The following is a 26,484-nucleotide window of genomic DNA, read 5'->3' as shown; positions in this document are numbered from 1 at the left end:
GCATTCATACCCTGAAGGTACTTCTTTGCACACTCCACCAACTGATCATGGTCCACCCCAACCCCAGCCAACACCAGTCGGTCAAAGGTGTAGTAATTTCGCAAAAACGAGTGGATCAGCTTTTGATCGATCTTCTCGATGTTGTCCGTGGGACAGAACCTGGGCAGCCCCACTGTATTATCCCGGTAGGCTGCCTGCAGAGACAAAAATGAGAAAATGTTCACCTTCTGCTACCACTTGGCTCTTCCACTTTCCTTTCTTATGTCTCCTGCATGTGACCTACCTATCAAAGTATCTCTCCTTCATCTTAAGGAGATTAAAACAGAAGGCGAGTCTTCTGCTTACTGTTCTCAGGGTTAGGCCTCCTTTGGATAAAATGCATTATTTCTGGGGACTCAAATCAGATATTGGAGGGGAGAGGTGGGAGTGCCAAGTGTGCAACATAGATTTACCAGAGTAACATTGGGGTTAAAATCATTAAAGCTACTAGGCAGGCATTCTGAGTATAACTGTGACTGAATTTGTAATTGAAACCTTAAAGGAATCCAGTTATATCAATAAAAGAAACATTTCCTCAATCCACAACAATGTGGTGAAATGATAAAACTCAGGCAACAGAGGGGATGTCAGGATCAAGCTCTCCACAGATAGAGTAGTAAGAAAATCTACCCCAGCCACCCCCCCCTCAAACTCCAATACAAAGAATTCACAGGGTAGATGTACCAACCAAGACAGAGGTCCAGCTTTCCTGATTTAGGAAGGGTTTTGGAGTAAAGGAGGTCAATAGGTATTAAATACAAATCAACTCTGATCTAACTGAATGGCACAGCAGGCACAAGAGACTGTGCCCTGCTCTCTTATGTAACTGGTCTGAGAGCAGAGTAGCCTCCTCCCACTAATGTAACAGGTTTGACGGGCTAAATGATATCCTGAAGAAGGGTCTCAGCCTGAAATGTTGACTGTCTATTCTTTTCCATCGATGCTGCCAGACCTCCAGCATTTTGTGCGTGTCTCTTTGGATTTCCAGCCTCTGCAGACCTTCTCGTGTAAATGCTCTCTTCCTTTTCCAGTGTAACCAACCTGAGGAATTTCTCCACCCAGAGATATTTGAATAGTTACATTACCGCATGAATCATTTCAGTGAGGAGTGGCTCGGGATCTGGTCTCATTTGCAAGTCCTCCAGCTCAAAGCGGACGGCCAGTCGGGTCATGTCAAGTTCCTCATCTGAGGCAAAGAAAAGGTTTAACAACTGAATCAACGTGCTGAATGTCAGGCAGGTGGCCACCAACTGCACAGAAAAGCCCAAAACTACCTGTCCTCTTACCTCAGAGAGGAACATTGAGGTTCAAAAAAATCCATTTGGGCACTAGTGCCAATCATTCCAGGCAAACACTCCAGCACCCTTTGTCAGAGGAGCTGGTTTATTGGGTGTAAATCTACGACCCAGTCTTCTCCCAAGGGTGGAAACCTCATTCACTCATTGGAAAGGGCGCAGGGAATTGCCCTAATACTGACCAATGTTTATGTCTCAATAAACATCACAAAGACCGTTTATCTGGTCGTATCATCATGATTTCTGTGGGAATGTGCTGTGCATAAATTGTCTGCCGAGTAATTTTTTAATTATTTGAGAGTGTTGCACTTTGGCATACTTTTTGGGTTAGGGAAAGGTTTGGCAAACTGCAACACTTGTTTTCACAGTCCTACATACTGAACATTCACCCGCGGACCAGAAGACGTAACAGAGGGTGAACATGCTATTTTGCTGTTTGCTGCAGCATCCAAGGCACTGAGCTGACAACCTCTATGCATCAGGCAAGAGGCAAAAACAGCAGCCCTGCACAGTCCTTCCAGTTGCCATCCAGACCTGACATCAGCAGAAGCTTCAGAGAAGACCACAAGCATCTTGCTGACCACACAGAAAACTGAGACGCAGGCTCTGAACGTACCATGAAGTTTCACTTTTTAAAATTAAAATTCTCTTCACAAAGTTAATCAGGAGATTAAAGTAGCACATGCCACATAGATATGCTTCTCCTTCGATTACCTGTAAGCCTCGGCTGCAGCACCACATCAGCAAGCAGATTGACCACTGTCTCCAGACCCTTCACCTCTGCAGAAACAGCAAACATCGTTGTGTCCCTGAAACAGAAATGTTAAAAAACACTCATTCAGGGCTTGATTGGAAACATCCAAATGAGCTACTTTCCTAATCTTAGATGTACAAGATAACAATGTGACTGGTCTTACAGGTTTAAAGGGGGAGCATTAATGTGTAGAAAACATCTCACCTGCAAGAGTATATACCTGTTCCACTCAGCCCCAGAAGACCTACTCTAGTCTTCCCCAAATGCTGTGCACTTGAGCCCTGTCTTCACTGCCAGACCCCTCCACTTTATCCAAGTTCTTCAGCTCCAGTGTTCCAGACCATTCCCCCCGCCCCCCCCCCCCCAGCACCGGGCAAGTACGATGAATGATCCTATACTTGTCTCATTCTGATCAAGCTTAGCTCGCAATTCTTAAACCCTGTGAACCCGAACACCTTGACAGAGCTTTGGATGTTCTACGTACGTCACCTGAAGGAGCTCAGAGAGCCGAGCACGTCAGTAGCAGATGGGACTATGACAATGGATTTCCTGGGTGACCACGGTCCGCAGAGTACAAAGCCACAGCTCCAGGTCAGGCTCCCTTCTCAGTGACCTCATCTTTTGTCAAACCATTAATGTAGAACATCTCTGTAAAACCAGTACTTCCTCCATCCCAGCCCAGGTCCTCTGTCTTACAATGTTCCCCTTTAGAGGGTCTAAATTGGTAGAATATATATGGGCCCCATAATGATTGAGGCCAGCTGGTGGTGTAGTGGCATCAGCACTGGACTTCGACACAAACTGTCCCAGTTTTGAATCTGGCCAGCCCCTTACATGTTTGCCATCTGAGCTGGGTTGTGTGTCGAGCTAGCAACTGAGCCTGGTAAAAAAACAAATACTGAGAAAGTGGCAAAATAAATGCCGCCCAATGCACCACAGGGCACAAAAAGGAACAACGTAGTGATAGAGGATAAACGGAGAAACAGAATAGAGAAACAGTGAAGCATCTGGTGAGATAAACAAGCTAATGGAGACGCCAATAAAGTATGGCGCAGACATACAAAAAATGGAAAACATAACACGTACTTCATCTAATTATACTCTGATGAGTGTCAACCAGAGTTTATATATAAACTGGGACAGATCAATCACTTCTATCACCAATCTCAGTTCTCCCAAAAGCCCCACAGATGAGACGTAGCTCAGATCGGATTGACTCTTCCTCTCGTGCTAAAGGCACCTCAACCAATTACAATGTCTCAGCATTATCTTGATAGGATTGACTCTGGAGTCCGTGTGAGCTCAATACCCTACACTGTATGCAGTGACTTGTTGTTTTCCAATCTGAGACACAAATGCACTCACAAAATCAATGAGGTCACAAAACACCAGCAATGGTCTGTGTTTCACTTCACCTGGAAGACTGACAGTCGCATATCCCCCCATGTTTTTCCAGGGTGAGGAGAATTTCATCCTTAGAGCCAAATTGTGCTGTAGACTGAAGAACAAAACACACACCATTACGAGCTTAAAAAACTCCATCGCAGACATTTAATATGAGATAAACAATGCACAACCTCCCACACCATTCTCATGTTTCTTAATGACATGATTTATTCAGAACCAACTCTCAACAGGTAGTGAGTGAGATTTGGTTAGAGAGACAAGATATGAAGAAGAAATAATATATTGGAAGTAAAATAGCGACTAATTAGCCTTACGTCCAATTTAAGCTAAATTACCATGGAATGTCCTGGATTAAATTTTGGTCTATTACTGGATCCTGACTATGCCCCACAGCCGGTTTTCATCTATTAAGAATTTGATGTTCTTGTTTTAAAATTTACTATTCAACCCACTTCGACCATCTCGATATTTTTGTTTCAAAAATTGTGCTCGTGATCAAATAGTTTAAGATGCTTGATAAAATGAGGAAATATATTGATACTTACAGAAAATGCCAGCTTTTCCAGAAAGTGGGAAATCCCACTGGGAAATTTCACCTCATGTCTTGACCCAGCATTCACTAAAACTGAAAGATACAATCCTATTAATGAGCAGAATGCTCAGCCAGCGGCTTTATCTCGGCCACACCATGTACAGTTCTGGTCGCCCCACTACAGGAAGAATGTTGGTGTTGGAGAGGGAGCAGAAGAGATTTTCCTCGTTTAGAGGGTACATACTATCACGAGATTCTGGATTAACTTTGGTTGTTTTCTCTGGAGCGCCAGAAGCTGAGGGTAAATCTGGTAGAGGTTTATAAGATGATGAAAGGCATAGAGTATACAGGGAGTATCTGTTTCCCAGGGTTGAAATGTCTAATACCAGCGGTTCAAGGAGGGTGTGAGGGGTAAGTTTTCCACTCAGAGTGTTGAATACCTGGAATATGCTGCCTGGTATGGTGGTAGAGACAAATACATTGGAGGTTTTTAAGAGACATTAAAATAGGTACATGGATGTGAGGAAGATGGGATATAGGCACTGTGTGGATAGGAGGGATTAGTGTTTGGATGATTTTGATTTGGTTTTTACCTGGTTCAGCACAACACTGTGGATTGAAGGGCCTGTCGCTGTGCTGTACTGTTCTATGTTCTAATCCTGATTTTGTAAAGAAAATGCCTTCTGACAATGGGCAAAGAGCAGATGCTGAGCACCAGAAGAATTGGGTTAAGATGAATGAGTATAACAGGAGAGTAATTTTGGGAGAAACCGTGAAATTTTCTTACTTGATCTCGTTACTGGAGATACAGTGGCTCTTGACCCTGGTACTTTGCTCTGGTCCACACTTTCATTGATCTGGTCCAACACTATTTACCTTTATTGGGATCTTTCTCCTACTTACATCTCTCTGAAGCTTTAGGGCTATAAATATACTAAGGGTTTGTGGGGTGGTGGGGTAATTGCTTACAGCTGGTGTTGGGGGTGGATTGAAGGGAGTCAGTACTCAGGGTTGTGGGGATGTGAGCCAGTGTTGAGATTACAGATAGGAATAGGGTTGGGATGGAGGTGAGAGGCTGGAGAATGGAGGAGGGGCCTGGCCGGGCCAGGGTCTGTGGAGTTGTGAAGGGTGGGGTTAGGGATGAGGGATGGAGGTAAAATGCTGGAGGGGAGGGGGGGCATGGCCTACTTGGAGATTAATGTGGGACTTAAGTAGTTCTTGAGCTGTACATCTTCCTGCAGAGTGGGGTGGAGTATTCTTTAGGTTGGTCTGCTTGGGGGCGGGGGGGGGGGGTGGTATTTGTAATGGGAGATGTACAGGGCTGTTCGTGAGTTCACAGAAGACTTGTCTTCTCTGCTTTGCATAGTTTTTGGTGATCTCTGTAATATCTGGGTGTGTGGGAATCCCATCTGGATTAAGTTAAATTAAGATGGAAGGTGTTGGAGCATTGAGAATAGGAGAACTTCATAGATCCAATCAGTATTTTTCAGTCTAGTTATTAAGCTTATACCATTTGCTTTTAGGGCTTGTTCTTAGGCTTCATTTAGATCATTTGGGGAGTAGTTTTGTAATGTTTCAATTCTTTTCCTTTCTGCTCTTTTTCTTTGAAGGTTTGTCCAGTTCATGCTGCTAGAAATGTCTGCTAACAGCTCTGTTTGGTCTTGTGGCTGCATGTAATTTCATACCAACTAGAATGTCCCTCAAGATCTTACCACTTTTAAAAGCTGACTCTGTTGTGCATTGACCCCACGACCCCCCCCCCCCCCACCGCTTAAGTTGTTCAATGTGGGATTTAATTGTCATGTGGATATTAACCACCATCCCACAGTATCCTGTTATCAATAGCATTGTGGGGATTTGTGGGGCCTTTCGAGAAGTCAAGACTTGATGTGCCCGAGTTTCCGTCTACTGTAGCCTGTCAGAGTGCAGTGAACAGGATAGTTCTGGCCTGTTGGAAGTCCTCCTTCCAAGTGCAAATGTGATGAAACCAGGTCAGTTGTGATTTGACAATACCCCTGAAGGTGTGTTTGGGTGGGTGGTGCAGGAGGGCAAGTGTGTCTGTGGTTTTGAAAAATACCTCAGTGGCTAGCTTCTGGCTGCCATTTTCTGGTGCGAGTTTAAATACTGTTGTGTCCAGGAAATCAATTTTCTTCCTATTTGTTGTGGCCTTAACCTTCATGGAGGGGTGATGACTGTTCAGGATTTGAATGAATTCCTTTAATTCTGTCTCAGAATGTGTCCACACCTCCCCAGACATCATCTAGTATCTGCAGAGGCAGGCACAAGGAATTTTAGAGCACTTTGGGTAAACTGCCTCTTCCTGCTCTGTTATGTATATGTTGGCATAGGCCGGGGTGAACTTCTTTCCCAACTTCTTTGATTCGTAGATTGAATTCATTGTTGAATTCAAAGACATTCTTAGTCAGACTGAGGTCAAGCAGCTTGGCCAGGGCCTCATCTGGAGGGAGATTGGTGCCATAACAACGACCTCTCACTCAGTGTCAGCAAGACCAAGGAGCTGATTATTCACTTCAGGAGAGAGAAACCAGAGAACCATGAGCCAGTCCTCATCAGGGGATCAGAGATGGAGAGGGTCAGCAACTTTAAATTCCTCAGTGTTGTTATTTCAGAGTACCTGCCCTGGGCCCAGAACAATGCAAATGTAAAGAGAAAAGCACAACAGCGCCTCTACTTCCCTAGGAGTCTGCAAAGATTCAGCACAACAAACTTCTGTAGATGCGAGTGGAGAGTATATTGACTGGCTGCATCTCAACATTCACTGCTCAATTATTTATAATTATTATTCCTTTCTTTCTGTACTTGCTGTTTGTTATCTCCTGCGCATTAGTTGAACACCTAAGTTGATGCAGTCTTTCATTGATTCTGTTACAGTTTCTATTCTATCGAGCAAGCCCGCAAGATTATTATTATTAAAATGGTGAAAGATTGCAGCATGCTGTTGTGCAGAGGGGCTTGGGAGTGCTTGTTCATGAATTGCAAAAAGTTGGCTTGCGGGTACAACAGGTTATTAAGAAGGCAAACTGAATTTTGGTCTTCATTGCTAGAGGGATTGAATTCAAGAGCAGGGAAGTCATGCTGCAACTATACAGAGTACTGGTGAGGCTGCACCTGGAGTGCGTAGTTCTGGTCTCCGTACTTGAGGAAGGATATACTGGCTTTGGAGGCTGTGCAGAGGAGGTTCACCAGGTTGATTCTAGGGATGAAGGGGTTAAACCTATGAGGAGAGATTGAGTCACCTGGGATTATACTCTCTGGAATTCAGAAGAGTGAGAGGGGATTTTATAGAAACATACAAAATTTTGAAAGGGATAGATAAGATAGTAGGAAAGTTGTTTCCATTGGGAGGTGAGACTAGAACTAGGGGACATCACCTCAAGATTCAGGGGAGAAGATTTAAGACAGATATGAGGAGAAACTGGTTTTCCCAGAGAGTGGTGAATCTGTGGAATTCTCTGCCCAGGGAAGTAGTTGAGGCTTCTTCACTAAATATATTTAAGATACAATTAGATAGATTTTTACATTGTAAGGAAGTTAAGGGACATGGGGAAAAGGTAGGTAGTTGGAGCAGAATTTATGGACAGATCAGCTATGATCTTATAGAATGGTGGGGCAGGCTCGATGGGCCGGATGGTTTACTCCTGCTCCCATTTGTTATGTTCTTATATAAAATTAAACTTAGGTAACATATGAGCTTTCGATAATAAATTTACTTTGAACTTTGTACAGGGAGCAAAAACACTAAAACAAGGCAACAGGAGCCTAATCCCAAGACATACAACTGCTTATCTGACTGGCCATGGAGCCCGTGAACGACGACGTGAACACAGGTCAGTTCCTGGAACTATTGCACAGCTTTCTAGCAATAATGATGGTAAAGGGAGAGATTGCGTTGCAGTGGAATTAAACAGTTTTGGATGAAACAAAAATAGCAATTTCAACATCCCCAAAGAACACCAGATTGTGGGTCAGCTTGCTGACTCAGTGTACAATTTGTGAACTATTTGAGGAAGAATTGCATGGATTTATGTATTGGTGATTATCTTGTGCATATATAAAGATTAAAAAAAACCAAGGAATACCCAGGAACTCCATAATCTCAAGAGAAAGGGAGTGTACTTTGAACAAATGAAGAACCACTGCTATAGGGGAAAGACTGGATAAACCAGGGGTCTTTATGTGCCTATGATTGCTTGTGTGGCATATTTTAAAGACCCAAATGCAGTCTGTAAAATAAAATGAGCGATTCCTTCAATGTAAATATCTAGTTGTGGGCTTTAGCATTTGTCAATGGCTAGGTAGTTAAGGGGGTAAAATCTCAGCATACCCACTCCTCATGGTGTCTCCAGGCAACTGGCAGAGATCATCAACTGTGTCCAACATAATGCTACAATGAGAGAGGGAGTGAGAAAGTGAAAGAAGGGAACTGCAAGTCGGACATCAATAGTAAAGAAATCACGATAATCTGAGCAACAAGGCACTGAGAAAATCCTAACTTTGCTGAGCAAAGTCGAAGTGGTTATGAAATGGGTGTTGTTGTGAGTTCTGCTCAGTTTTTGAAGCAGCCGCTACGGTGGACAAGAAGAAAGAGTAATAAAATCCAAGTATGTGAGAAATGTTAGCAGCGTAGTCAGAATATTTCATCTGAAACACAAACTCTGTTTTTCATTCCACGTGATCTCGGGCTTTTAGCATTCTTCACTTGTTGGGAGATAAAAATCTCAGAATTCCCTCACATAACCTCTGGGCACGTGGCAGTTTAATGTTTCCAGCACCCATTCTTAATAGGGATCTCTAGTGTCGGCAATTTTTTATTTAAGGAAAATGTTCCTTTCTTTTCAAAGGTTTATGCATCAGACCATGGCAATATATGAAGAATCGTTTAATAAGACACAAAACAGATTCTATACAAATCCTTTCGGGAAAGCACCAGGAGACAATAAGCCCAAGTTTGTTGATGATGCACAGCTCAGTGAAAAAGAAAGCTATGAGGAAGTGCAGAGACAGAAAGACAAGTATCTCAAAGAATATGGTCAATGAAGTATGATGTAAAGGAATATGACATCAACCACTCAGAAGGGGAAATACAAAATCGGATTTGTTTTTTTAAAAGGCTAGAGACATTTTTTGATTTTTAGATGGACCAATGTGTCCCTGTTATAAATCATAGTGCACAAGTGTGGACAGCAAGCAATTCAAAAGGCGTCCACTTGAACACAGAGGGCAGCTTGCAGTATGAATGATTTAAACTGTGAAGCAGAGTTCAATAGTCATAACGAGTAGGTTCTGGCCACGTAGCTTGTTGATGACACAAAATCTGATGGGTAAGTGGCCTGTGTAGAATCTGTAAAGGGTTACAGACCAATTAGTACGTAGGTAAAGGAGTGGCAGATAAATAATGTTATATGAAAAAGGGTTTCACATTAGTATGAAATACAAATAAACAGAATTCTTTTTAGATGGTGAAAAACTACTAAAAGTTGGGGTTCAAAAGGAATCAAGCCTTGCTGTGATTTTACAAGGTTTGACAAGAGTTTACTGATTTGCATTTTGGGATTGTGAACTCAATATGAATTTAAACCAGAAAATGGAGATGCTCGGGCCATATTTGTGGTGAGAATCAGAGTTAATGTTTCAAATCAATGAAACTTTACCATGTTTTCCCCACAAATCTTGCCTAACCTGCTTAGAATCCCGAGCATTTTCTACTTTTATTTCAGATTTCTGGCGTAAGTAGTCTTCTGCTTTTTAATGTGAATACATGACCACGTAATTAGTGCAGCTGAATGATTCTGGGATTACTGGGTTATGTTATTAGGTGAGACTGACCAACATTTACCTTTACTCAGTGTATTTCAATAGAATAAAAGGTGTTCTCAAAGGGACATGCATGGTCCTCAAGGACTGAATAGGATAGTTGCTGAGCATCTAAACTTGGATTTAAAGCCTCACAATGAGCCTACTGGACTTCAGGAGGAGGCAACCAGAGGTCCATGAACCAGTCCTCAGAGGGCCAGAGGTGGAAAGGGCCAGCAATTTTAAATGACTTGGTGTTATTACTTTGGAGGACCTGTCCTTGGCCCAGCACACAAGTGCTATTATGAAGAAAGCACGGCGGCACCCTCACTTCCTTAGGAGTTTGCGAAGATTTGGCATGACATCCAAAACTTTGACAAATTTCTATTGATGGGCGGTGGAAAGTATAGTGACTGGCTGGATCACAGGATTACGGAAACACCAATGCCCTTGAATGGAAAATCCTACAAAAAGTAGTGGATATAGCCACTACTTTTACCCATCATGGGTAAAACCCTCCCCAGCACTGAGCACATCTACACAGAGCATTGTTACAGGAAAGCAGCATCCATCATCAGGGACCTCAACCACCCAGGATGTACTCTTCTTGCTGCCTCAGGACTCACACTACCTGGTTCAGGAACAGTTATTACCCCTCAACCATCAGGGGATAACTCCTGAACCAAAGGAGCTTCATTTGCCCCATCATTGAAATGTTACTTCACTTTCAAGGACTCTTCATCTCATGTTTTTGATATTTATTGCTTATGTATTAATATTTCTTTCTGTTTGTATTTGCACAGTTTGTTGTCCTTTGCACACAGGTTGAACACCCATGTCTGTGGAGTCCTTCACTGACTCTATTAATGTTATTATTGAGAATACCCTCAAGAAAATGAATCTCAGGGTTGTCAATGGTGACATATGTACAATAAATTTACTTTGAACTTAAAGCAAGGATGAAGGGAAAGTATTATTCATTCAAGTTGTACATTTTTGGAATTTCTTACCTTGCTGAGACATTGACATCACTGAAGCATAATACAAAGTTATGGATGCAAAGAGAAACTAGAAGACATGGACATCAGATCGTAAAGCTGACTTTAGCGAATAAATTACTCTGGTCTCAAAGCAACTACTTGTAGATACTTAAGAAACGGGGGGGGGGCAGTATATCGAAATCAACATCGAGCCTACAGCACCGTATTAAGGAGCAGATAAACTGATTTGTGTCCTTATGATGTGGGTTGAAGAATGGCTGCTAGTGTCGGTTGTGAGCCTCTTCCACTCACCGCCAACTGTACAGAACTGGCCGAACTTGTCCTGCGAGGCCACCCGCAATCCGTTTTCCAGCACCGTGATGCGCGTTTCATGCTTGTCGTGGTCGCCAGCCGTGGCGTAGTTCGGTTTGGGGACATTGGGCAACGGCGTGGAGAGCGGGATCCCGGGATACCCAGTGCTGCTGTACCGCCTGCTGCTGGCAAGGCCACACCTGCGACACAGAGAGCCGAGCGTTAACCCCCGACACAGGACGTACCGGGAACGAGATCCTGAAGCGCATCCACCGCGTCTCTGTGCTTTTTACCTGCGGAGTTGAGTCCACGACCTCAGCCTCGTCATGCGCGCCGCCATCTTGGCTACCTGTGAACTTCCGGCCACTTGCCCGGGCAAGAACGAGTTCCGGGTCAAGTGGCCCTTGACAACGGCCTGCTGACCGGGGTGAGGATGAGCTCCCGGGGAGAGCGAGGTGAGGTGGCATGATCACCGATGCTGGGTCTGTGGGATAACCCTCGATCCGGTAGAAGGCAGCTGTTGACCCCCCCCCCCCTTTCAGTGCAGTTAATCTGCAATGGTGGCGGGGTTGGAATTACCCTGCAGCTGTCTCCGGAGGTTCGAGCCATTTGCACAGCGATTTTAAACGACAATAGTGGTTGATCTGTTCTTGCCTCTGCATTCTTGTTTACTCACTTTCAACCTCCCCCCCCACCTTGCTTATCTAGAAACAATTTACCACTGTCTTAAAATACCCAGATACTCTGCGTCCACAGTTCCAAATGGTCATAATCCTCGTGAGAATAAAATCTTGCCTCATCTCTGTTTTAAATGAGTGACCCCTTACTGTTTAAACAATCACTCTCGTTGTAGTTATCCTGTTAAAACTCCTAAAATTGTGTACGTTTTAGTCAAGTCATCTCGCACTCTTACAGCCTCGCCTCACAAAACAATCCGGGATACCTGTCCACTAAGCCTTCACTTAACTACTTTCAATGATTTAACGTCATTCCTTGTACAAAAACGCCAATACCGTACACGGTATTCTGTATCTGGTCCCCTTTGTTTTGCGGACCAATTCCAGTACAAGAAAAGATCATTAGCTTCCTGAATCATTTCGGGAAGGAAACCCAAACACTGCTGCATGTTAGATTTCTGCAATTCCTTGATTTTAGCCACTGCTTTTTTTTATTTATTTTGCTAAAGTAGAGAGTTTCATAACTTCCCACATTGTAGTCAACTAGCTAGATATTTGCCCATTGAGTTAACTGGGAGTTCCTTGTTATCTCAGAGTGTGTCAGCTTTTTATGTTGAAAATACTGGAAGTACTCTTTTGTTGGAGAGACACAGTGTTAACAATACAAACCAGTGGCCCTTTATATGTCATTCTCCCAAGAAGTGTACCTCCAATAACACCTCACCCCATGGGATTCAATCAGATTTTATAAAAGTTCCTCGAAATGGCTACCAACGTATTGACTCTGGTACAAAAATACCACAAGCAACAGCTGAGATAATGTTCTATAGAACATAGAATAGTACAGCATAGTACAGGCCCTTTGGCCCACAATGTTAAACCCTGCCTCCCATATAACCCCCAACCTTAAATTGCTCCAAATACCTGTCTCTTAAATTTCACTAGTGTATCTGCCTCCACCACTGACTCAGGCAGTGCATTCCACACACCAACCACTCTCTGAGTAAAAAAACCTTCCTCTAATATCCCCCTGGAACTTCCCACCCCTTACCTTAAAGCCATGTCCACTTGTATTGAGCAGTGGTGCCCTGGAGAAGAGGTGCCACTCCAGCTGTTCCTCTTAATATCTAGTTGTTTAGTATTAGTTGAGGATGAATATTGCCTAAAGAAATGGGACATCTCTGCACTTTGTAATGCTGTTGTAGGTTCTTTGATGCCCATTTGAGAGGCAGATGATATATCAATGACCCTTTTCACGGTGCAGTATATCCACAGCTCTATGCTGGGAATGTTGGTTTGAATTATATACTGAAGCCTTTCCAAGTGGGTACAGGAGAAAGTGCAAGTTCAGGTGGCTGAAACTATCAGGAATAATCCTGCCTATAAAAACATAAAGAGGCTTTTTGGCCTCTCAGAGACCTTCCACGTGATCATGGCTGAGCTTCTATCTCAGCATCATTTTCCTCCCCTAGCCCCATATCTCTTGATTCATTTAACGGCCAGAAATACATTCTTCTGTGGTATCTGGGGAAATGATGGGCCAGGAAACTGCTTGACCATCAGCCAAGCAATTTTCTGCCCCATCATTTCCCCCGATGCTGTCATAAATATCACCAGACCGCTTAGTTTTGGGGATGGGACAAGCTTTCCAATCTCCAACAGATGCATCCCAGTTTAAGCACTAGTGCAGGAACACAGGTTGATAATATTTTCCCCTCCCAGGTGTCACAAAAAGCAAGTTTAGTAATTTGGCACTGCTCTGATCAAGACCAGTTTATTCAGCGTTACTGAGCATTTACTGAACTGTGTCATTTAATTTTCTTTTGGTTTTGCCTGCCTCTTCCAGGTGAAAAGGATGATGAAGAAACAAACCCTTTTTCCTTTAAGGAATTTATCAAGGTTAAAAGTCGATCAACAACTAAAGGGGAAGAGGTGAAAAAGCAGACACACCAACAGCTGAAGGTGCGTACAACTCTTACTCTCATAGCAATAACCTGGGTTAGTAGAGAACTTTCATTCTTGGAAAAGGGGAGATTTACTTGGAATCATAGGATCAGCTCGTGCAAGCCTACTCCACCACTTAATACAATGATGGTTGATTATCTATCATCCCAGTTTCCCACTCTACCCCTACGCCATATATCTTTTGTGTCTGGAAAATCATCTATCTCCTGATTTCACTTACCTTGCTTTTTATTTCAGTCCCTGTAACCTGAGATGAGAACCCTCATTCTAGATCCCAGTCAAAGGAAATATTACTTCCCCTTATCAGTTTATCAGACCCTGTCAGGATTTTCTCATTTGATCCCTCTTTAAAGTTCCAATGAATGCACACAATGGTTGATTTACTCTCTAATACAGCAGTTCTGGTATCCCTGGAAACGGTCTGGTGAATCTTCGCTCCAATCTCTGAAATGGTAAATGTTATTTACTCTTAGATAAAGTGACCGAAACTCACAGAAGGCCAACATGCTTTCAGAATTAGTTTTAATAATACTGGCATATGTTGTGAAATCTTAAAAAAAGTAGTGAGGTAGTGTTCATGGATTCAATGTCCATTGAGAAATCAAATGGCAAAAGGGAAGAAATTGTTCCTGAATCATTAAGTGTGTGCCTCCGGGCACCTGTACCTCCTTCCTGATGGTAAAAAATGTGAACAGGGCATGTCCTTAATGATGGTCTTTTTGAGGCATTGCTCCTTGAAGTTGACCTGGATACTATGGAGGCTAGTACCCATGATGGAGCTGAATAAGCTCACAACTTTCTGCAATTTCTTTTGATCCTGTGCAATAACTCACCCCCCTCATACCAGATGATGACGCCAGTTAGAATGCTAGCATGCTCTCCATAGGAAAATCTGTAGAAATTTGTGAGTGTTTTTCGTGACACACCAAATCTCCTCAAACTCCTAATGAAATATAGATGCTATTGTGCCTACTTTGTAGTTGTGTTGATATCTTGGACCCAGGATAAATCCTCAGAGATGTTGACATCCAGGAACTTGACATTTCTGATCCCTCTATGAGGACAGGTGTGTGTTCCCTCAACTTACCCTTTCTGAAGTCCACAATCAATTCTTTGGTCTAACTGACATGTGTGCAAGGTTGTTACTGCGACACCATTCAACTAGCTGATTTATCTCACTCCTGTACGCCTTTTCAGCACCACCTAAAATTCTGCCAACAATAGCTGTTTGTCAGCAAATTTATAGATGGCATTTGAAGTGTTCCTAGCCACACAGTCATGGGCGTAGCTGTGTGGCTGAGCACACATCCCTGTGGTGCGCCAGTGTTGATCATCTGCGAGGTGGATATTTACTCTCTTTAACTGCTTGTTGCAATATCATGGTTGTTTCCAGTGACTGAAGTACAAGGACATTCAAATCTCTTTGTATGTCAACACTTACTGCTCTTAATTCCACTTAAATAATACATTTCCTTTCATTTTTTTTCCAATTGTAATTTCACCATGAAACATTGTATACTTATCTGCCATGTTTTTGTCCACTTGCTCAATTGGGTCTAAAGCTTTGAGATGGTAACAGTTCTTCTAAAGGTAGGTAGCATATGTTAGAAAGGAAGTTTCAGGCCTTGGGGCCTAGGCAGCTGACAGCAAGACCATCAGTGAGAGAATAGTGAAAATTGATACTTTACAGAACAGTTTTCAAAGGGTTTAGACAAGGAGATTGGAAAAAATGAAATCAAATTTCATAAATATTTGAAGAAAAATATTTCAAGGGTTATAGGAAAGAGTAAGGAAAAGGAAAAAATTAGATAATTCTCTCAAATAGCTAATGTATGCCAGATAAACGTCTTTGTTTATGCTGCTACAAAGCTTGATTCTAATTCATTTTCCTGTGGTCATTAAAATGACTTAAATTCTGCAATGGCTGTCCTGTTAAACTGAGCTACAAGACTCATAGTTTGTTTAAACAATATACACAACTAATTTGTATACTCCTCGGTAGTTTATTCTGTTACTTTAATTGTACCATGCATGCAGCCGTTCTGTTTCCTAGTAGTTCCACTAACAATGTATTTCTTACCTATTTGATTTCTACCAACTCTTCCCTCCTCCCACACCCACTGTCCCCTGCCTTTCTTCACACAAACCTTCCACCGCAGGACTCCATAGGAATTGCCTTTGAAGACGATCTGTCTGCCACCGAAGAATTGAACTTGAAGCTGAGTTTTCCAGAGAATTACTTCCCAGATCTAATGCCCAACAGTCCTTCATTGGATGAAGAGGACGATGACTGGAGTGAAACGTACCAGCCTGCCATTATTGAGGCTGCTCATGAGCGTGGTTTCTCTAACTTTCTCCATGAGATGTCCAACACCCCACCTACACTGAGCCCTGCTGACTTATTGCATCATGAAAGCACCCAGTACGCACCATCCGAGTGGCAAGTGGACGACGAACAGGAGGAGGAAGAAGAGAATCATTGCAAAGGGAACGCAGCCTTACAAACGGACCCCTCTTGCAATAGCCATGACCCTCCAAAGGATCACTTTGACCTGGTCGGGGAGGTTCTCTATCAAAGTCAGTTACTAAGCAATGAGAAGGTAAGGTCAAATCCTTATAAAATACTAGTTCCCCCAACACCACCCCACCCCCTCACCTTGGGTCTCATTAAAGCACCAATTTAAGAAGGCCGGGAGAGCTTTGGAGAAGTACAGATTTTTGTACAGAAATACAGAAGTACAGAAATTTGCTAGCAAGTTCCAAGGATGAGGAATACAATCACCTGGATGGATGGGAAAAGCTGGGTGTGCTCTCCTTAGATTAAAGAAGCAATGGATTGTTGAAATTCACAATACAAAGAAATGGCTGAGTGGAAAAGATTTAAAGTGATTAGTGAGAAGTATTGAGGGGATGGAAGGCATTTTTTTTCTTACAGGGAATGGGTAAAATGTACTGTCGAATTAGGTGGCAACAGCATTAGGGTTAGTAGAACAGGTATTCCTTGTTTTACCAAAGATTTGTGGTTAAAGAGAGTGTTCAATTCAGTGAAAAATTGTAAGTTAAAAGCCATTTTCCATTAGTTTTACTCTGAGTTTTCCATTAGTTTCTAGTTGAGTTCTGGAGCTCAAGAATGAAGGACCCAGTTAATTGAGTGATCGGTTATTTAGGGGAGCCACTTATTTGGGATGTACCTTAAAGATCAAAAACTAATCAAAGAAATACCCAGGACTCTCTTTGTTTATTTTGGGACGCTGTGTTACTTAATTGGGGCAGATGGTGTTGCCGAACAGTTTCTAACTAGCATCAGTCAAGTGTATTTGTGTGGCTTTTAGACACTACGCTGTGCTTAGAGCAAGTAGTTTTTAAATAGCATGTTTCCTGTGGTTGTGTTCAAAATGCACTGGCTCTCGTCACTGATACTTGGCGTTCGCCCCAATTAGCCAAAGTTTCAGGGAAGCAGTTGAAAAGGCAAAAACAGGACAAAGTACCAATTAACTGAGTAATAAATTATGTTTTAAATGACATACAGAGCAAATCAGAACACTATCAATACTACTACAGTACTATAAAACTGTGTATTAATTCCTTATAGCTATTGATGGAGTAATTTTATGTTGCCGTGTTCTTTTGATTGACTGTAAATGAACAAAATCAGCTCAGACACCTGGTGCAAGTAATGGACTGCCTTCATACGATGATATTGATGATCACTGTTGTGCCAAAAGCTTGCAGATCCAGTAGAAATAAGTCTTGCTGCACACAACACACTTCATTGCTAAGTTACAACAAGCGGTACTTATCTCGGAAGCATGCCTGAGCCTGTTCCAATCGGTCCACAGCGTCAGTCACAGCTTAACCTGTGGGTGAGCCCAAATCCAAGAGATCTTGCCACCAGTGTGCTCATTCTCTTATACCCCGGTCACTTCTCTCCACCCCTACCTGAGCCGATCCTTTGTCCAGGTCGACCCTTCACGTGACCATTGCCTGGGGTACTGCAGGCTCAGGTCTGCAGAGACAATACCTTGGTCACCTAGCATCCAGGTCACCCTACCCCACACATCACACATTTCCTTGCTCTCTCTGGCCAGCACTTTAGGATTCTTACTACAATTGCATCATCCAAATCTTCATTTTCATTGTAACCTCCAGATGGTTGTTCATACCTTCAAATTTTTAGTTCCTAACTTTTTGAAGTAATGAAATCTTTTCTGTCGTTGCTAAGTCTGAATGTTTGAATCTGCAGTGAGCAATACAGTTCTGAATTATCTTACTGCTTATTTCTCACTTAGTTGGGCCAAAATGTACTGGTGCTAATGTGTCCCAATTAACCAGAATCCACTATACTTGAAGGGTTAATACTTGGGCACTAACATTTATCTTGTCTGCATTTTTAAGGATTGTTCACACCACTGAAACTGCAAGTTAACTGAATGGCTGATGTGCACTAAATACTTGATTTTCAATTCTCTTTATTACGTCTCGCTTCTATTTACAGCTTGTCATGATTTCTTAGAAAATACATAATCCTCTTTTTGAGAGGCCTTTCTGGCCCATTGAGCTGCAATGCTCAGCAACTCACCAATTTAATCCTAACTTAATCACGGGACACTTTACAATAATCAATTAACCTACTAACTGGTATGTCTGTGGGAGCAAACCAGAGTACCTGGAGGAAAACCATGCCAGACATCCCACCTCTCCCGGAAGTTCCAGGAGTCTCCCACATATTGATAGTGGCTCCCTGACGCCCGCAAATTATATACAATATCCTGGAAATTGATTTTTTTGAGAGTCAGCGAATGAGAAAGGGAGAGAGAGACAGAGAGAGCGAGTGACAGATGTAGTGAGAAAGTGACAGAGAGAGCATCCTGATTGGTCTCTCTTTGTGTTAAGTAGACCTATCAGTTTTCTCTGTGGGTGGGCTTTACAGTTTCTCTCTCTCTCTCTCTCTCTCTCTCTCTCTCTCTCTCTCTCTCTCTCTCTCTCCCTCTCCCTCTCCCTCTCCCTCTCCCTTTCCCTCTCCCTCTCCCTCTCCCTCTCCCTCTCCCTCTCCCTCCCTCCCTCTCTCGTGTCCTGCTGCGCCATGGCAGAATGTCCCAAAGAATCTGTCCCTGGTCAACACAGAGAGACAAGATGAGGTTAATCCAGAGCAGAGGTTGACTTTGGCACAGAGATTTCCAAAAGTCATCAGGGCAGATGCAAGAGAACACCTCCATTTGGAAGTCCTGGATTACATCTCAACTAATCTTGAAGGACAGGTGCCAAACTACAAAAGTTTGCCAGTTGATGAGTTCTAGGGGAGGCTGTCCAAAGTAAAATCTGTGAGCACAGGGCAGTCGAGATTCAAAGAGTTCTGCCAGTTGATGAAGCTGCTTTTGGTGCTGCCAAATTCTAATCATGATGTAAAAAGGGTATTCAGCATGGTGCGCCACATTGACAGAATTCAGAAGTCAGCTGTCTCACAAAACACTTGTGAATCTGATGTCTTGCAAAAGTAACAATTCATTGACACAGAATAAATTGACACGTGTGTGTGTGTGTAAATAGTTTCAATATGTGATCAAATAAATTGTTGTCTTTCATAATCAAATGTCCTGTACGTACACCCTTGGAGGTTGACCGGGGGGGTGCAGAGATGGGGTTGCGGGGGGGCACGGGTGATGGTGCTACCTCCCTGAAATGAGTTTTTGCAGGGTGGGATGTCTACAATGCATACACTGGAAGGAATATACAAACTTACTTACAGAGGCTACCAGAATTGAACTCTGAACTCCGATGTGCTGAGCTGTACTAGTGTCACACTAACTGCTACGCTACTCTGATGAAGGACTTTCTGAATAAATGCTGATGGATTCCGATAAGAAGCAGAGCACAGACATGCTGACAGAAAATACTTAACCAAATGCACAATTGGTAGGAATTGATGAGCTTTTTGTTACTGCAAGACAGGCTTCATAAGTTAAGAGTCAATGACATTAGACTGAAAATTCATAAATTGAATGTTCATAAGTCAAGGAATACCTGTAATTGGATAAATGTTTCAAAAATATTGCAGGGATAATGAAAGATTAAAGCATTGGGATATACTGGATTGGTTGTAAAAGGGGTAGAGATGTTTCTAGAAGGAATTTTAGTGTTCATTTAGTATATTGTATGAATGAATTGAATTGAATTGACTTTATTACTTTCATATATACATGAGTAAAAATCTTTACGTTATGTCTCTGTCTAAATGTGCCATGTATGATTTATAGTAATTTATAAATAGTATCTACAACAGAATAGTGTGTATAGCATAGAAGTACAGTTGTGTCAGCATGAGTTAATCAGTCTAATCACCTGGTGGAAGGAGCTGTCCCAGAGCCTGTTGGTCCTGGCTTTTATGCTGTGGTACCGTTTTCCACATGGTAGCAGCTGGAACAGTTTGTGGCTGGGGTGACTCGGGTCCCCAATGATCCTTTGGGCCCTTTTTACACACCTGTCTTTGTAAATGTCCTGAGTAGTGGGAAGTTCACATCTGCAGATGCGCTGGGCTGTCCACATCACTCTGCAGAGTCCTGCGATAGAGGGAAGTACAGTTCCCACACCAGGCAGTGATGCAGCCAGTTAGGATGCTCTCAATTGTGCCCCTGTAGAAAGTTCTCAGGATTTGGGGGCCCATACCAAACTTCTTTAACTGTCTGAGGTGAAAGAGGCACTGTTTTGCCTTTTTCACCACACGGCCGGTTTGTACAGACCACGTGAGATCCTCGGTGATATTTATGCCAAAAAGCTGTTCACCCTCCCAAGCCCAGATCTATTGATGTCAATAAGGGCCAGCTTGTCTCCATTCCTCCTGTAGTCCACAACCAGCTCCTTTGTTTTTGTGACATTGAGGGAGAGGTTGTTTCTTGACACTACTGTATAGCTAGAAGATTGGAGACTGAGGATGATGTTCTCGGAGTAGAGGAGATTTAGGGATATTGAATAGTAAAGGTATCTAGGGATTTCAACTTGAGGTTGAGAAATATAAATTGAAGTGTGGCTGGACAGGGAGATACTGTATCTCAGCAAACAAACTGGAGGATGAATAAACAGGAATGGGTGTGAGTTAGGACACAGGCAGCATACTTTTGGATGAGGTGGATAGAAGATGCAAAACTTTCCAAGTTTGCACTGAAATGATTGAGTCTGGCAGTGGCAAAGGTAGAGACATTATCAGAGGTACCAGTAGCTGAAATTTATTGGAAATAATCCTCATTTCCCTTCCAGCTGAAAGAAGAAAATGCTCTTTTACGGAGACAAACTAAAGAAGCAAAGCAACTGGCAAAGAACCACATAAAGAGGTATGAAGCATGTAGTGTAGTAGTTTTGTAAAGATCAAAAGGAAAGGCAGCATGAATAGGAAATGCACTACAACCAGCAATGATCGGCTCTTTCTGTTTTCTTTGTCTTCTCAATTTTATTTAAAAGCTACTTTCCAGCTCTTGAATGAACTCGACATTGTCTACCTGAACATAGAGTCAAAATGGTGACAGTTGGCCAGCTTTTCTATTGAAATTGGGATTTTTTGGGGGGGTGTCAACCAACAGTAGCTAGATACTGGGATCAAATTTAGCATATTTAGCTTCAATTTAACTTCAACACTACTGTATTCCTCTTTCCTTCCTTGAACTGTTACAGATCGGACAGAAGAGTTTAGACACTGACCTTTCATCTCTGTAGCTCAGGTTCAGATTTATCCTTGGCCTCATGAGTAAAGCTCTGTAGTGCTTCAGCTGTAAAAAAAAAAAGTCACAATTAAATCACTCATGTCAAAACGATGATTGATGTTAGAAGGCCATGTGCCTCATCAAAGTAGTGAGGAGAAATAGGTGGTGTATGGAAAGGGACATCTTGCATTGCAGTTCTGGAGAATTACAAAGAGCGACATCGATGACAACTCCTGATATGCTGTAACGTTAAATGTTCACTGGCCATTTCCCTAGGACTAGGAAATTGGAAGAAGAACTGGAAAGAAGGAAAATTAAAGAGGAAAAGGAAGCACGAGCATTAGAAGCAATGGTTCAGCAAGTAGAAGAGAATCTGCAACTGATGACGGTGAGAACAGGACTCTGTGAGAGTGGGCAGGACCCATTCAACACTGTCCCCGCTAGTACAGTGGAAACCCAGCTCAATTTTCCAGCTTCACTTGCACTTTTGGTCTCAAAACCCAGTAGAGAGAATTTATCTGGTTATTGTGGGTGGGAGTTTGGCCTGGACAATGTGGCAGCACGTACTTCCAGTTCAGGGTTGAATGGGCTCTGATCCTGGATGGAAATTACAACTACTCCCAATTCACATTCCCTTTTGTTGATGCGTTTTTCATATTGCTTGTCAAATACACTTGTAAGGGGAAAAACACCACTGAAGTAAGTGGGTTTGTACCAATTCTTTGCATTTATTAATCTTTCAGAAACGGGCAGTGAAAGCAGAGAACACTGTGACTAAGCTGAGGCAAGAACTTACAGTTGTACAGGTAGAATGTTTATTTTAAAATTGTCTCTCCTCTCACTCTTTCTCTCTCTCTCTCCTCTCCCATTCAACTTTTTTTTCTCATTATCCCTTTCTCTCTGTCACCACCTTCACTCTACTCTGTACGTGGATCATGATGTGCCTTTGTTTCATTGTGACAGGCTGAACTTCAACAATGCAAGTCTGAAAATGAAAGGCTTCGATCTCAAGATTCTGCTGCTCTGACTTCAGCAAAAAATAGTGCCCGACTTGCTTCGGACTATTTAATGAAGACTGCACATGAAGCTCAGACCTCAGTGAAGTATGCATCTGACAGCTTGCTCTTCCTAAGAAGACAGCAAATGCTTTAGAAAGAAAGAAATATTGGAGACACGAGAGGAAAGGGAAAGATTTGGAGTGAAGGGGATCAGGGATTAGGAAAGGGAAGCACCTTTGTTCATTTTGTATCCTACCCAAAATCTTATATAACTTTTCTAATTTCTCAGACACACATATTGCATCCACTTCTCAACAAAGTGTCTCTGAGGTTACCAACTCTATCATCTCCACCTTCCCATGTTCAGACCACTGGAATATTCTGGAGATGAAATCTTCACTTTGCCATTAAGGAACAAAATCAATCTAGCCCTGAACACTACAGGCCCAGGTGTGACCAGTTACTCAGTTAGGAGAGCCCTTTCTGGCCTCTGACCTCACCTCACCTAATTATGACTTGAATAACTTGAGGAGTGAACACGTTCACCCCAGGCAGGGAGGAACTCACAAAGTCTTCAACTTGAAGTGATAACCCAGTTTCTCTTCTCCTCCTGATCTTATGAGTGTTTCCTGCATTTTCTTAGGCTTATTTCAGAACTGGAGTGTTTTGTGCAGATTCAAATCAAAAATCAATGTTATAAAGACTTTTTCTAAGATTTATATCAATGCAGCTCATAGAAAATCAAAATTTTTAACAATGTAAAATTTACCAAGCTTGCAGACTCTGTCTTCATATGTCCATTTTTATCCCCTTTACTTCTAGGCAGATCATGTCTGGAGCAGAAACGCTACGCCTGGCAGCTGATCTACTGAAGTCCATTGACAAAATCTCTGAACTACCACCTTACTATAAAATGGAAGATCCTAGCTGATGTCATTAACTTCATTTAGCTCCGCCCAATGCAGTATGAACATTACCTGCGAAGTATTTATTAACATGATACTTAGGGCCTGATCGACTCCCCACTGCTCATGGTACAGAGTTTAGAGCAAATGCACTACTCTGGAAAGGCCTGATCTATGCTTGAATTGTTCCTGAGTGTCTTATTTTGTTTGGTTGGATCCCATAATTTCGTTTTACCATCAACACCTTATTTGTATCAAATAGAAAGGATGATGTAAACATTTTTTATTCACCTACAACATTATGAGTACATTATAAATTCTGTTTATCATCCTCTCAGGAAAAAACCTGCCCCCAATACTTCTAAAGTTTGTATTTTAAATGCAGTTTTTTTTTAAATTATGGAGGTGTAGGTCCCTTGCTCTTCACCTAACTTCCTGCAGCTCACCACTTTTTCCCTCTTCCTCATTCAAACCTCATGCAGTGCAGTGTAACTAGGATGATCCTCTTTGTTTAAAGTTTCTCCTGCTTTTCAAGAGTTCAGTGTTTGCATTTGTCAGAAAGCTCTCAAACATCGATCCCTGGCTGCAGCAGCACCAGTGTGCCATTAGTCACTCAGCCACTTCAGCTGCCAGTGGCAGTGGTAGGATTAAGGCTGATTTATACTTGAGCGTCGCATCTACGCTGTAGGTGACGCGTACCCTACAGGATGACGTGCACCTCTCCAGAAAAGTTATTCACGCGTCGTGGTGACGCAGATCGCTTGGTCCACTTGGTAGCATCGCACTTCCTCCTGCGCATTTCCAGTTGCTTCTTCTCCGCCATGTCTGCAGGCTGTGCGTACACCAATACGAAATAGATGAACCAAATCGTCAAATCTACCTGCTGACATGCAAAAATGTTTGAAATTCATTTCCTCGTCCGTGTCTCTCATGAAGAAACTCAACACAGTGGCATAGATACCCCACCACCAATTAGCATTTTGGCGCACACCAACACATGCTCGCTACAGCATAGAGCGACGCAGAACTGAAAATCAGGGTTACGACGTAGGCTGCGGCATAGCCTGTATGCACAAGTATAAATCAGCCTTTAGCCCAGAACAACCTTCACTCCTGCTGTAAACTTAGTGATCCCCGCAGGAACACGGCTGCAGTCAAATAAAACTATTATAATTATGATTATCCAGCATTATCCAGCAATACCTTCAACCCCTTTCTCATAGGCATTTAAAACATTCTCTTAAATTAATTTACCTGCCTTGATTCCCTATCACTAAGTACAGTTTTGAGATGTCCAATTGGAACACTGTCTTAGGAGCCTTATCAGAGAACAGAAGAATTCTATTGTCAATGTGAAGATTTTTGATCTTAAATCTGAATTATCCTGCTTTCATTTTAAGGTTATGCCCATATTCTGGGCTTCCCATTAAAGTAAAAGAGTTTTCCTATCCTTCCCGTAACAGATAATTTAGATTGCCATTGATTTTCTAAACTGAAAATATACAAGGATATTCTTTGAAATACGTCTGTGTAATTTAAAACACTTTTAACCCCAGCATGCTTGTGGTACTTAAGTGTTCTCATACAAGGAATGGCAACAACAATCTTGTATTTGTGTGTGTTTTTGGTACATAATTTAAATCAGCCAGATTATTTCATTGGATTGTTATGACCTGATATTTTAACGCCAAGGCATCTTGGTGCAGAAACCCACAGTTTAATCCAAATTCTAATTTTAAGGGGTATTTTAGAAGAGGAAAAAAAGGTTAGGAATATAATTCAGAGCTTTGAGTCTTGACAGTTGAAGTCATACAAATAAAATTGGGAGCACTCAGGTAACAGGGCATAAAGGAAGTTTACAGCAACAATTACACTAAACCAAACAATGTTAGATAATTTTACTGATATGGATATCTTAATGATTGAATGAATAAAATATATAAGCAAGTTTACAAACATTTTGATGTAGCATCAGAGTGTTGCTAGGAAGAGGATGGAGTTGGTGGCTGGAGAACAGTTTGCATTGGGATTTAATACTGGTAGCATTAGATAGGATAAATTTCTGATTATCCAGTGCTAAGTATATGGACAAGCACACTAACAGTTTAAGTAATAAGACATGGTGAGGTAAATCAAAGTATTATTAGGGTTTGTGGAAACTGAAGTTGTGTTTTCAGATGTTGCTGCTGAAAGCCAACCTCACTATGAGAAAGAAGATCTTAGAGGAATCTTCAAGGTAATTGCATGAGAGTATGATGGGAAAACATTGCAAACTCTAGCCACCACAGAATGAATAAGAATGGAACCAGATGAGCTTGGTCTGTTCCAGATGATTGGAAGAGAATTAATGTAATTTCTGTTAAGGGTTGCATACACATCATGGAGGAAGCAGTGGAACAGTTTGGAACTTTGATCAGAACTATTTTGGTACTGGGACAGAGTGTAAATGTGTTATTTTGCTGCAGAGATAAAGCATGGATATAAGATGTTCACATATTCAAAGAATTTCAAGAGGAAGTGGGGGTGGGGTGAGGTCGAAAGAGTTGTTTACTCTGTTGTAAGGTGATAACAGCAGGGTGGGGTGGGGTACCCCTGCTGAGAGGGAACTATGAACTATTTGCCTTGTAGTATAGAATTAGAAAATAATGGATTTGTTAGTCCTTCCTTACTAAACTGGGTTTGAAGAAACTATATTTTTAACACTGAGATGTCTATTTAAGATTTTGTATAATATACTGGAATGATTGAAATAATTTATAATTTGTGTACATATCAGAAATAAATTATCAACTCATGCACCCAGGTTATTATAAAAATCCTTGAATTTTATAATTCTTAGTTCATTCCCATTGGAACCACATTTTTATTTCAATGTACCCTTATATCATGAAGCTAGCAGAGTAGTTCTATAGTCACATGAAACTATTATAATTGGGAATAATTTCACGTTAAAATTATTCCCCTAGAGTTTTACTTATCTGTAAAACTTGCCCTTTCTTGTGATTGGTTGGGTAGAATTTCCTGTATGAATTACAGAATATGTGCAAATTCAAATCTGGCTCCAGGTTCGTGCACAGTCCGGAGCAGGACGAAAGGAGTACTGTATTTTCATCTT

At 42.0% G+C, this 26,484-nt stretch overlaps 2 protein-coding genes across 2 annotated transcripts in view; one reads left to right on the top strand and one right to left on the bottom strand.

The window, feature by feature from the left end:
* The window catches only part of pmpca (peptidase, mitochondrial processing subunit alpha), a 19,003-nt gene extending 7,474 nt beyond the window's left edge, over nt 1-11,529 (bottom strand). The window contains exons 1-7 of the mRNA XM_059994203.1: nt 11,427-11,529; nt 11,134-11,333; nt 4,041-4,120; nt 3,504-3,586; nt 2,049-2,143; nt 1,125-1,225; nt 11-194 (exon numbers count right to left, since the gene is read on the bottom strand). Coding sequence (XP_059850186.1) covers nt 11-194; nt 1,125-1,225; nt 2,049-2,143; nt 3,504-3,586; nt 4,041-4,120; nt 11,134-11,333; nt 11,427-11,473 — 790 coding nt within the window. The 5' untranslated portion in view covers nt 11,474-11,529. The remainder of the gene's footprint in view (nt 1-10; nt 195-1,124; nt 1,226-2,048; nt 2,144-3,503; nt 3,587-4,040; nt 4,121-11,133; nt 11,334-11,426) is intronic.
* entr1 (endosome associated trafficking regulator 1) lies at nt 11,490-26,484 on the top strand. The gene is made up of 8 exons (XM_059994204.1): nt 11,490-11,588; nt 13,657-13,772; nt 15,935-16,375; nt 21,027-21,100; nt 21,743-21,854; nt 22,210-22,272; nt 22,430-22,569; nt 23,287-26,484. The coding sequence occupies exons 1-8, from the start codon at nt 11,567-11,569 to the stop codon at nt 23,393-23,395; spliced, it is 1,077 nt and encodes a 358-aa protein (XP_059850187.1). The 5' UTR covers nt 11,490-11,566; the 3' UTR covers nt 23,396-26,484.

The sequence above is a fragment of the Hypanus sabinus genome, chromosome 18, assembly GCF_030144855.1.
Source record: "Hypanus sabinus isolate sHypSab1 chromosome 18, sHypSab1.hap1, whole genome shotgun sequence".
NCBI lineage: Eukaryota > Metazoa > Chordata > Chondrichthyes > Myliobatiformes > Dasyatidae > Hypanus > Hypanus sabinus.
This window is presented reverse-complemented; position numbering and strand designations above follow the sequence as displayed.

Coding starts and splice junctions, on each gene's coding strand:
- entr1 (XM_059994204.1), top strand. CDS start 11,567: ATGAGCTCCCGGGGAGAGCGAG. Junction 11,589..13,656: donor GAGCTCCCGGGGAGAGCGAG/GTGAGGTGGCAT, acceptor TGCCTCTTCCAG/GTGAAAAGGATGATGAAGAA. Junction 22,570..23,286: donor GAAGCTCAGACCTCAGTGAA/GTATGCATCTGA, acceptor CTTTACTTCTAG/GCAGATCATGTCTGGAGCAG.